The 11083-nt window shown below is 39.0% G+C and overlaps 1 protein-coding gene across 7 annotated transcripts in view; it reads right to left on the reverse strand.

Annotated features, from left to right (window-relative positions):
• The window catches only part of CLEC16A (C-type lectin domain containing 16A), an 81585-nt gene extending 70543 nt beyond the window's left edge, over window positions 1–11042 (reverse strand). For all 7 annotated transcript variants that reach the window (XR_008821337.1, XM_056335425.1, XM_056335424.1 and 4 more), the window contains exons 1-5: window positions 10814–11042; window positions 3398–3526; window positions 1900–2033; window positions 1020–1168; window positions 258–363 (exon numbers count right to left, since the gene is read on the reverse strand). Coding sequence is in view for 6 of the 7 variants with exons in the window: in XM_056335425.1 (XP_056191400.1) it covers window positions 258–363; window positions 1020–1168; window positions 1900–2033; window positions 3398–3526; window positions 10814–10893 (598 nt within the window). In the remaining variant the exon portion in view is untranslated. The remainder of the gene's footprint in view (window positions 1–257; window positions 364–1019; window positions 1169–1899; window positions 2034–3397; window positions 3527–10813) is intronic.
• Window positions 11043–11083: the final 41 nt, after the last annotated feature.

Below are 11083 nucleotides of genomic sequence, written 5' to 3' on the forward strand. Positions count from 1 at the left end.
AGCTAAAGGTCCTTGTGTATGCTTGATATTCTTTTGGGTTTTTTAAACCAATTTAATCTGTGTATTTCCAAGTACATACTGTAAGTTTGGGGTTCCATTTCATAAAAACAAAAAGGTGTACCTGAAGCATGTCAATATGCTAAGCTTTTCAATCTCATAAACCAGACAGAAAACCCTCAAATGTAAATAACTGAAAATTAAACTAAATGAAACACACACTTTTCACACATGCCTTTTTTAATATAGAAAAAGCATACCTTTGTAGACATTTAAAGTTATAGTTCTAACAGCAATCCTGACCATGCTTTCTGGGTGGTTAAAAAATTTAATAGCTTCAGTGTACAAAGCAAAGTCATTAGTGTGCTGTAACAAAAGGAGAGAAAGTATTTATGAATTAACGAAAATATGTACAGGGCATTTGTAGGGATTCTGTATGAAAAATGTTTTCCATGTATTATGCTGATATTTTTACCTTCCGATTTGACAATGAACACTCAACTGTATTTGTAGCTCTGCATTAAAATAAATTGCTTTAAGTGTCTGAGCTTTCCGTGTTAACTCTGCTCATATTCAGTGCTTTAATGCCCTCTTCTGGCAAAAAGTGGAATGGAGCACGGAAAAAAGCATTTCGCCTTTGGCCTTTGATTACTCAAGCTTCTTAGACTTTGCCTAAGTATTTTAGAACCAAGTGGTGCAACAGAAAATATCCTGTTTATAAAAGCATTAGAAAACAAAGCATAAACAAGATTGATTCTCACGGAAGTAGACTTCAGAGCTACGGAAACAGTCCAATACTAACTTCCAGATTTTGATTTTATTATAGTTGTACAAGGACAAAGACCTATTCTTTATCATGCTTTCACAGTGCTCCCCACAAATGAATTCTCTATCACAGATATTAAAGTTATAAAAAAAAATTCAGGACATGCTGAGACAAGAGACTGTTTAGAATATGTGCCAAATTACTATCAATTTCTAATTAAAGTCCTCTTAGCATTATACTGCAACTCTTCACTTACCTCATTATAAAAGAAATGTACAGTATGATTGTTGAGCTTCAGGGAAAGGGTTTTCAAAAATGATATGTAATATGCCATGATTTCCTCATCGGAAAAGTCAAATTTGTGGACAATAATAGAATTTACATAATTATTAGAGAGCAGATAGTCTGAAAAATAAAGACATTAAACAGGTTAATAGAAAGAAAAAACCCATTATGCTACCTAGCTGTATGTAAAGTACCAGCCAGCAACAAACTACCTGATGTTGAAGATTCCAATTTTTAGCCAAACAATTCAAGCAATGGCTTCACACGGTAATAAGGAAATTTTTCCCTACAAAGGCCTTTCCTCTCAAGAAAAAGGAAACCAAAAATATACTTCACCTTCCGCAATTTATGTAGGCTTTGCAGCTAATAAGACTTAACTCTCTTTTCCTCCCAAAGTCGTAACACTCAAAGGTTTGCGTACGACTTTCGTTCAATATAGTTGTAGAGTACTTTAATAAATTCTCTGTCCTCTTTATATATTTCTAAAAACTTGGAAGTAAACACAAGTGGCTGAATGCCAGCCCCAATGATGTCAGAACAGTTTCAGTATAAATTATACAACAGTTTCATCATATAACCTGCAGCATCAAGGGGAACATTTCAGACCACAGCTGATATGCTGACTTAAATCCCTTGAAATATGCTAAGTAAGCGTTTGTGTAGTATCAAAAAACTACTTTTGTACTACTGAAAATTAAAAGGTATTTTGGAGTCAAACTACACTGCATTTTTAGTAGCGTTCAATTAAAAATATTGTTAGGGATTCATATAGTTCTTCTGTGAAGGGACACTAGGACTAAATTTCATTAAATGAAAGGGAATTCAACCAAATCTTGAAAGTGTGTCCTTACACAGTGACGTTTCATGACTGATGTTCTCAAAAAGGATGTTCAGGGTCTGTAGAAGCTGTACACACACGTAACGACCAGACTTCTGACGCAAGATGTTCAAGAAGAAAACAAACATATTCTTCTCCAAGAAAAAACTGAAAGAAAAAAATAGAGGTGTCATTAATTCACTTGCTGTTTTCAACAGGAACATAATTTTACTAGGATCAGGGATGATTCCAGGCAAGTCTGACAAACTACATTTTACATTTATGAAGAGTTACTTAGCGAAGTTATATCTGTGTAACAGAAGAGTATCTTCCAAAAACCTTAAATACTAATAAAGGGTGCTTAAATATTCAAATTACACAGAAATAGGATATCAAGAAGTCAGGGCCTTTTTTATTTTTAGTATATTTGATTTATCAGGCAGCTTCCCTACCTTGCAATCATAATTTTGAAGGCAAGAGCCTCTAAATGAGGGTTATGTTTTGTTCACTTGCCCCTTTTAAGCTAACACTTTTTATCTTCAACACTGTAGACCTTATTTTAGACCCACTTTATTTTTTTTCTCCACAGCAGAAGCAAGCATTTAATGGTTTATTGTACAAATCAAACATAAGTGAATGCTTGCCGTGTTTTTAAACCAGAAATGCATGCAATTTAAAGAAAACAGTGTGGACTCTTTCCTACCAGGACAGGACATCATAAATACAAAGCTATGGACATTTTTTTTTTTTCCATTAACTGCAGAAAAGACTCCTCATTCCTAAAACAGCCCCAAGCAGAGAAGACAGTGAGAAATTTGATGGAGTTACAGTATAGACAAGAACAATCAGAGCAAGTTAATCTTCTTAGTCCACATCACAACCTAATCATGTTGAAATAGTGTTTTAAAATAAAACCAACCACTCACTAAATAAGTAATTAAAAACACCAAACACCTTTGTTTTACTTATCTCAAACATAAATGGCATGTATAAAAGAACAAGTGTCAAAGCAAACAGCCAAGGAATGAGCTTTAACACTGTCAGATTTGCAACTGTGAATATTGGTTTTGAAGTTAGTTTTTCTATCACGCTATTTTATGAGGATTAAAATAACATCTGAACAAAAACTCTAAATATCATAGCTGGAATAAGATACTACTTGTAGTATCTTATATAAATTGAAGTTAACAAATTAAAGTCATATGGTATTAATAGATGTACTGAGTAAATCTGGGCCCTAAAATAGGTTAGATTTTGTATTTGTGTCAAAGATTTAAGAGTCAAACAAAAGCAGTACATGAAAGAGTGAAAGCGGGGGCTCTGGACTTGGAACACTTAAAAGCAACAATATCTGGGTTTTTTGTATGGCAAGAATATATGGTCCTGCTTACCCGTTTACTACAGGACATAGTTTCACACCTATATTCATGAAATTCAGTCTTGGAACAGTTATCCTTCTGCACTAGTTCTCATGCAACTCTAACCATTCTTCAAAAACAAAACCAGAGTCAAAATTTCTTAGAAGTACTTACTCAAATACTGAGCTGTCATTCTGATCCCCCCATATAAGGATCTCTGTTATAGAACGAATAGTCTCTACCAGCAGGTTGCGGTTGTGATCTGTTACTGTTGTATTTTTAGTCAAAACATGATACATGTACCTAAAAGAAAAAAATAATTACAAGTAGTATGCTATCCTGCCACTTTCACATCTGCCACTTTATGTGGCACATTTGACTTTAGTCACTGTAACTTAAAGTAGATGCACACACTATGTCTAATCATTGTACAATTTAAAAACCCTAATATTTCCTTTTAATATTGATGCAGAAAGAAAAGTAATTGTTAAACAGAATGTGACAAATGAAAAATCCATAACTAGCCAGGTGAGTTACGAATGCTTATGCATATATTAGCACAGGACTAGAAACTATGTAACACTTGTCCCATGGTGCTTCTTATGGCAACCCACTGAATTTCTTTGCAAGTATGTTAAAGTCAAAGGAGTGATGAGCAAGAAAAAGGAGAAATACAAGCAGCAGTTAAGCATGCAGTAGCTGACACGGGACAGTAATTCTGGAAAAAGGCATATACAGATTTAACTAGAAAAGTTAGATCCCTTCTCTTGTCTGCAGAGACCCTTTACAGACTCATGTTAATTAGCCGGTTAACAATCAGGACTATCAAACACTATTCAAATTGGCAAAGCTTAATCATCAGGTTTCCTGGCCCTTCCAGCATAGAAATACTGATTGGAACTGTGGCAAATGCCAGCTTTACCATCTCAAAGGGCAAACGTTTAAGGCTGTAGTGAAGTTTAAAAAAATGCATGTCTTTATTAGACTGGTGCCAGGTAGACAGGAAGCTAGATAAAATTTGAAAGGCTTGGATTATAAGTCTCAGAATTTTACTCAGTCAAGGAAGCATTTTTTTTTTCTTTCCCAAAATAAGATGTTACATCAAAGATTACTTCCCTTTGTCCTAGTTAAAAAAAAAAAAGGGGGGGGGGGGGGGGGAAATGTGTGGCAAATTCTAATACACGCACAAGAATCACGAGGTTTTCTCCCTCTAGTTTGTTGGGGTTTTTTTGGTTGTTGTTTGTTGGGTTTTTTTTATTTTATATAGTAATAAAGAAAAAGGATGGATGTAAGAAAGTTGCATAATTATGCAAGTAGTTGAATAAAAAATATAATCAGAAATTTCCTGACATTTTAAAACTGCAAGAGTTCAGATGACTGAACATAGATCACATATTGCTATACCGCAATCTATTGAAAACCCTGAGTAACACCTGAGCATTCAGGAATATCTGGGCAACATACTAACAAGTGTTTGGGATGGAACACACATTTTTCTGTACTATTTACCTTGCCATGAAAAGTGGAGTTAATCAAAACTCACATGACCTATTTTTGGGAAAACAGCCTGCATGTCCCAACTCTGGGGCAGCCTATCGTTATTGTTATGGATTCCAGGAAAGTCTGTGCAGTGATTCAGGTTGAAATTTTAGGAATCTTATTAGTACAGTATGATGCAGGAGTTTAGAAGTTCAAGAAACAACAGACCCAAAGACCTCAAGCAGTTATCATGTAAAAGATAAAAATAACAATTTTGCCAAGCTACTGTAGGATTCCAGGAAACACTGTGCATTCTAAAACATAATTTTGGAGCATCAGGTTTAAGGCAAGTTTCAGAAGTTTAGGTCAAAACCAAACTTGAAATCACATTTCAAAAAACAGTATTCCCATCAGTTTTATCTACACTAAGAAAATGAATCACTGCGCAGGGCAAACACTATGCTGGAGACTAAAATGCCATGTAACTGAACACAATATCAGGCTGTACCAAGTAGTTATCAGATGTAACAAGACAAAAGAAGATATCACCTACTTTCAGAATCTTTTTCATGCTTGAATTAAAAAAAAAAAAGTTTGATTATCTTTGCAGCTTACTTAAAGTTTGCAAAATCTGGTTTAGGGAAATCTTCTTCAACCACGGAACTGCCACTCTGTTGGCCAGAGCTTCACAAGACTTGTTGCAAGACACAGTCCATCCTCATAAGCCACGCATGAAGCATAAGCTATTTCAGAGAAGTTTATTATGCCATTATGGGAAAATGCTGTATCCTTGTTGATCTTGATATTGCTTAATGATCAGGTACCGATTTGTCTATGTGGAGTAGTGCACAAGAACACTGAGAGGTAAACAACCCTCAGAAGTTCACAGTTTTAACAGACTTAACATACCACATGCTCTCTTCCCTCCATCCCCACCCAAAACCAGCAATGTGATAAAGCCTACATCATATTAAGGTTAACCTACCAGACAGCAGAGGAAAGAGGAAGAAAAAAGGGAAGACATGGCTAGGAGGGGGAAAAACATTGGCTTTTCATACTCTTCAGTAAAAAATACTCTCCCTCTTCACACTGTTTTTTCCCTTCATAAACCAACACTAATTTTGCAAATCCAGCAAAGAAACTGCTCAGATTGAAACCACTCTAGAAAAGTTGATTCATAGCTATCTCCTACAGTCATAACTGCCTGGTCATGTGCCATACCATAACAGAATTCCTTTAAATAGCAAGTAAACAAGCACCTGCAAATCCTCTTCAACTAATCTGAGGATCACGGTTCAAAATTCCTTCTATGGAAACTGACAGTGTGATGGCTCACAGTGAAGGTCTTAGAGTTTAAGTCTGACCACCTATGAGAATTCCCAGGGCTTTCTAAAACAGCACATGGCACTCAAGCCCTGCAAAATCTCCCCATTATGGCACCATTTGTATTATCAGGACAGTGAGTCAAAAGACAGAGCAAAAACCAAGTCGCTGCTCTGAGCATGCATCAGTTAATGGAACAGTGAACACCTGAAGACAGAAGGCAATTAAATCGGAACAGTTCATTCCACAGCAATCTGTATAGTAAGTATTTTTCCCGAGAGAGTTAAGAATAATTAATATTACACTACTTCAGATATTTTAGCCTATTTATTTGAAGTCACATATAAATTACTGCATCTGTGAACATATATTTCTCATTAATAAATTACATTATACAAACCTGGGAATAAAGTTTACTCCAATTGCAGAACTCTGGGAATGGGAAGCAGTGGGAAGTGCTATTACCTCCTTTGGGAGCCTATAGAACATTTTTGCTTTTGCACCTGTAGCGCTCCTAACATTTAATAGTCAACAATACATGAACTCTAAATTAATTCATTTAATATCAACATTACTGCAAAGTTCTTTGATTTGCTAACACACTGATGCACTTGGAGAAAATCGGGCCTTCACTTCCAAGATAGTCCTTCATCTAATTATTTGAAAATTAATGAGAAAGCATACATGTACTTGTTTCTTTTACCAGACATGCAATGTAATGTATCATGAGAATATAAGGTATCACACAAAACCAGTATTTTTATATTCACATAAATCCTTAAAGCTTGTCTCTATTTGCTGATTACAAAGAGGTCTAGTTCATGCTCCAAAATGCTAAATCCTCAAAGAAGAAGGTTTTGTCATCTCTGTCTCTCTATATCTGAAGACAGGGTTCAAACAAGCAAAAACCTAACAAAAATCCACGATGCAGGAAGCATCAAAGCACCCAATACCATCAAAATCAGTGGAAGATTTTACCAGCAACTTAACAAAACAAAATTCTGAACATTTTCCTTGTAAGAAATCATGCTTAAAGGGATAACATAATAACTCATTAATACAGAAAGTATGTATTAATGACTTTCCTACTTACTATTTTAAAAAAATACACTAAACCAGGTAAGAGTTGAGGAAGACAAGCACTCAAATTTTAACACCCCAGACAATAATAATGAACCTGCTTCTTCATGCTGCCTGTAACTATGTAATCACATGTTGCTCTTGTAGAGGAAGCTCGATGTATAGCATGGACAGTACTTCAGGAAATGAATCAGCTGTGAAACAAGCCTTCAGCCATACGTGTTTATGGACACTGCATCTAACGAAGTCACGAGAAATGTTCAGCACTCAACTCCAATGATATAAAACCTTTTTGTGCAATCAGTTTGCAATTAAAATACCAAGTGTAGAAGCAACAAGGGGAAATAGACTTGAGGGTAATGACAGGGCTATGTAAAATACCCCTTAGAAAAGCAGGAAAAAATTTGCATCTAGAAACAAAGATACTAAGCTTAAGTTCCAAAGCCTTTCACTTCAGCAGGAACACCAGAGACACTACCAGATGAACTCTTCAGAAATGGTTATCACCACTTAAATACTGGGAGAAATTACATAATTCCTCTTCATTCCAATGCAAAGTCAAAACTTGTAGACAGACAGGGAAAGAAGATACAGTTATGCTCTCAAGGAGACATGACCACATATCTGCCAAGGTTACACTATCCTCAGCTGGGCAATATGAAAAGCTTTTTGGTACTTCAACCATAGGCCACAGCTCCTAAGGTGAAGAGCTGCAGAAGCAGAGTACAGTGACTATCAGTCAGTGGCTGGGAAGAACTGTAAGAAACCCTGACCCACACAAGAACACCTGGCATGACATGCAAAGGTAGACCACAAGAGAAAGAAAACACCACGCAGCTTCTGAAGTACCACCAACTCCAAGTCTGTGTAGTGAGACAGACTGTTGCCTAAAAGAGCACCTTGATGTATTTGCTTCTAGAACTAGAAGCATATAATAAACAGAAGAGAGGACCACATAAAGGAAAGGGAAAAAAAGTTCTCATTTTAAACTGCTCGGTTCCACCTTTAAGAAGTGGATTGTGCTCATTTCAGACACAACCCCATGTAAAGATGAACACACCATTTCAGCCTGTTTTCACAAGCAATCACTAACAATTTTCCCGTTTCCAGAATATTTAGGCTTTCTCCACTTAGGAAGTTATTGACATTCCCTCGATTACTAACCAAAGGGCACAAAAATACCAAGTTATCGGAAAAATTATGGTCAGAAGCACTCGGGTAATGCATAGTACTGTTTCATAGCCTCTCTAGACTGTAATTCAGCAAGGCGTGGGAAAGCTGGATTAAATTGTAACTGTTTTCACTAGACCAAGAGACTGTATCAAAACACTTAATACAAACAGCCTCACAATCTTCCTTTAGCCAATCCATTCTATGGCATGTTTGCACAAAGACCGAATAGTAAAATTTCAAAAGCCAGCCTCAAGCAAACTGCATTAGAGCTGATGGGAAAGGGAGTTCCAGATCCAACATTTACTGACAAAAAGCAGTAACTTTCTCAGTACTACTAAACAGGTATATTGCTTAAAATTTAGACTAAACTCTACATTATGCATGTTAAAAATATTTCCATAAGGATAGCCCAGGCTATCTCTTGTAACATAATATATTATACCTTTTATAGGCTAAGCTAACCTTTAATAGCAAGACTGGTGTGTTCTACTCAGCGCATTCACATGGAACACAATATGGGGTTTTGAGGAGTTGAAAATGAGAATGCAGACAGCTCACAAGATGGTGAGCTTAGCAAGACTGACTTTCATGACCCTGAAACGGAGGTTCTTTGCCGGTTTTCCTTCTGTTGCTTTACCCACTTGAACTGCTACCTTAGAAAAGCCCTAAATTTCAATGTAGCTACCTTTGTTGTTGACATCTAGCTACGAACTGATATTTATACCGCCTAGCTTAACAAACACTTAAAATATACATAACCTAAACAGATCAAAGGTCTTGGCTGTCCTTTACATGCTTCTATTTTAGATTTTACGACTAAAGAAATAACACTGCAAAAAAAGCAAAAAAAACAAAGCCAGTACTTTAGTAGAGAACTATATTCTTCAATCCTCAGGTAAGAGGTCAAGCGCAAGCCACAACACTTACAGCCTAATTCCTTTTGCAAATCAAACAGGGTATCACTTTTTCTTCCCTCTACAGCCCTGAGAGAACACACAATCACATTTCTCTTGCCTGAAAAATTCTAACATCCTAAAGTCTCCCTTTTGCTAGCCTATTTTTTCTACACTTAAACTCAATTTCTTCAAATTTCATCATGCATCAGCATTCTTATCTTATCTTCAAGGGTAATATCAAAACCAGATAGATGTAAAGCTCCACTAGTGCTGAGTAGTGGTACCCAATGACTACCCCTTGTACATTAAATAGAACATTCCTAAGTTTATATCTGAGCGTGACTTTCCCCCCTTTCCCTGCAATGCTGGGTCATGTTGATGTACTAGTCTGCCCTACCATGCTTTCAAAATTACTTTCTGAAGTGCTACTGCCTTGTCAGTTTTGTATTTGCAGACTTGATTTCCCTGTCTTTGCTCAGAAGTAATGCATTTCAATTATCTTGCTGGTTTTGAACATTTTTCCAGTTTAGAAACAAAGACCAGAATCCACAAGTCATCTTGATAAAGTAACTGCAAGGTCCAAATCTTCTACAGCACACCCTACTCATTACTGTCAGACTCCATTCATGTCCTCCTTGTAATGGGACTAATCACTGAAAATGACCAGCCACTTACTTCTCAATAAGCTATGTATTCATAGCTATTTCATTTAGAAAATGCTTCCCCTCTTAATGACCTCCTTTTCTTGTTCAGCAGAAAGAGTGGATCTCATTTTTCCTCACAGCAGCACAATGTTTAAAATGGAACAGTGAATTTAAAATTGTTTAATCTCTTGCCAATCTTCCAACTCCCTAGTGGCAGAGCTAGAAAAAACTATTCCACCTTCCTCAGTCAGCAGTAGCACAAGGATATCAGACTCTGGAGACTAACATTATAATCCTCAAGCTCAATGGCTTTACTTTAGCACCAGCTGCTGAGCCCTTTAAGCAGGGAACATCTCCTGGACCTGCAAAACCACCATGCTGACTACCATGAATCACTGGTGACTACTAAGATCCACCCTCCTGCCACACACACCCACCCTCAAAAGGTCTATGTTGTTACAGGCTGGGACCAGGCTCCGCGCTTCCCCATCTCATCCGCTACCAGGAAACCGAGTTCTCCCTCAAAAGGAATGTGGTATTTCTTGTATTTATCACCTCATACGCTCTAATCCACCGAATGAGTCTGTGACATTGTTAAAAATCAAACAAACGCGTCGCAGCCGTGTGACACACCATAGCGAAACTGCGTCTGCCCTGAAGACGTGCTGGGACGAAGGGGCAGGTTTCCATGAGGAGGAGCAGAGCGCGCCGCGCCGCCGGTGCTGCTCCGGCCGGAGAGTCAGCGGCTGGCAGCGCCGTCCGCCGCTCCTCGCCCCCGGGACGCCTGCGAGCCGCCCGGCTCCGCTCCGCAGCCCTCGCCCGGGGAAACGCTGCCCCGAGCAGCTCCGCAGACGCCTACCGACTACCGGAGTCCGCCCCCGGCCCGCCGCGCCGGCCCCGAGCCCCCTCACAGCCCGGGAGAGCGGGCCGCGGCACGGCTCCCCCCACCTCTCTCCTCACAGCCGCCCCGAGCGCGCGGCCGGCCCCGCGCTTACTTGAGGTGATCCAAGGAGTGGATGCTGCGGGCGGCCTTCCCGTGACCGCCGCCCACCCAGCTGCGGGAGCGGCCGAACATACTGACGGCGGACGGTTGCTGCGGCCCGCGGGGCTCTAGGGCTTCATAGCCCCACGGGGAAGGGCGGGCGAGCGGCGCCCGGGCGGACGGACAGCGGGCACTAGCCCCAGTGGCGGCGGGGACCGGCGCACATAGGCGACGACGCGCAGGCGCGGGCGGGGCACGCTGGGAAGCGAGGCCACGCGCCCCG

Source organism: Falco biarmicus, chromosome 4, assembly GCF_023638135.1.
Source record: "Falco biarmicus isolate bFalBia1 chromosome 4, bFalBia1.pri, whole genome shotgun sequence".
Taxonomy (NCBI): Eukaryota; Metazoa; Chordata; class Aves; order Falconiformes; family Falconidae; genus Falco; species Falco biarmicus.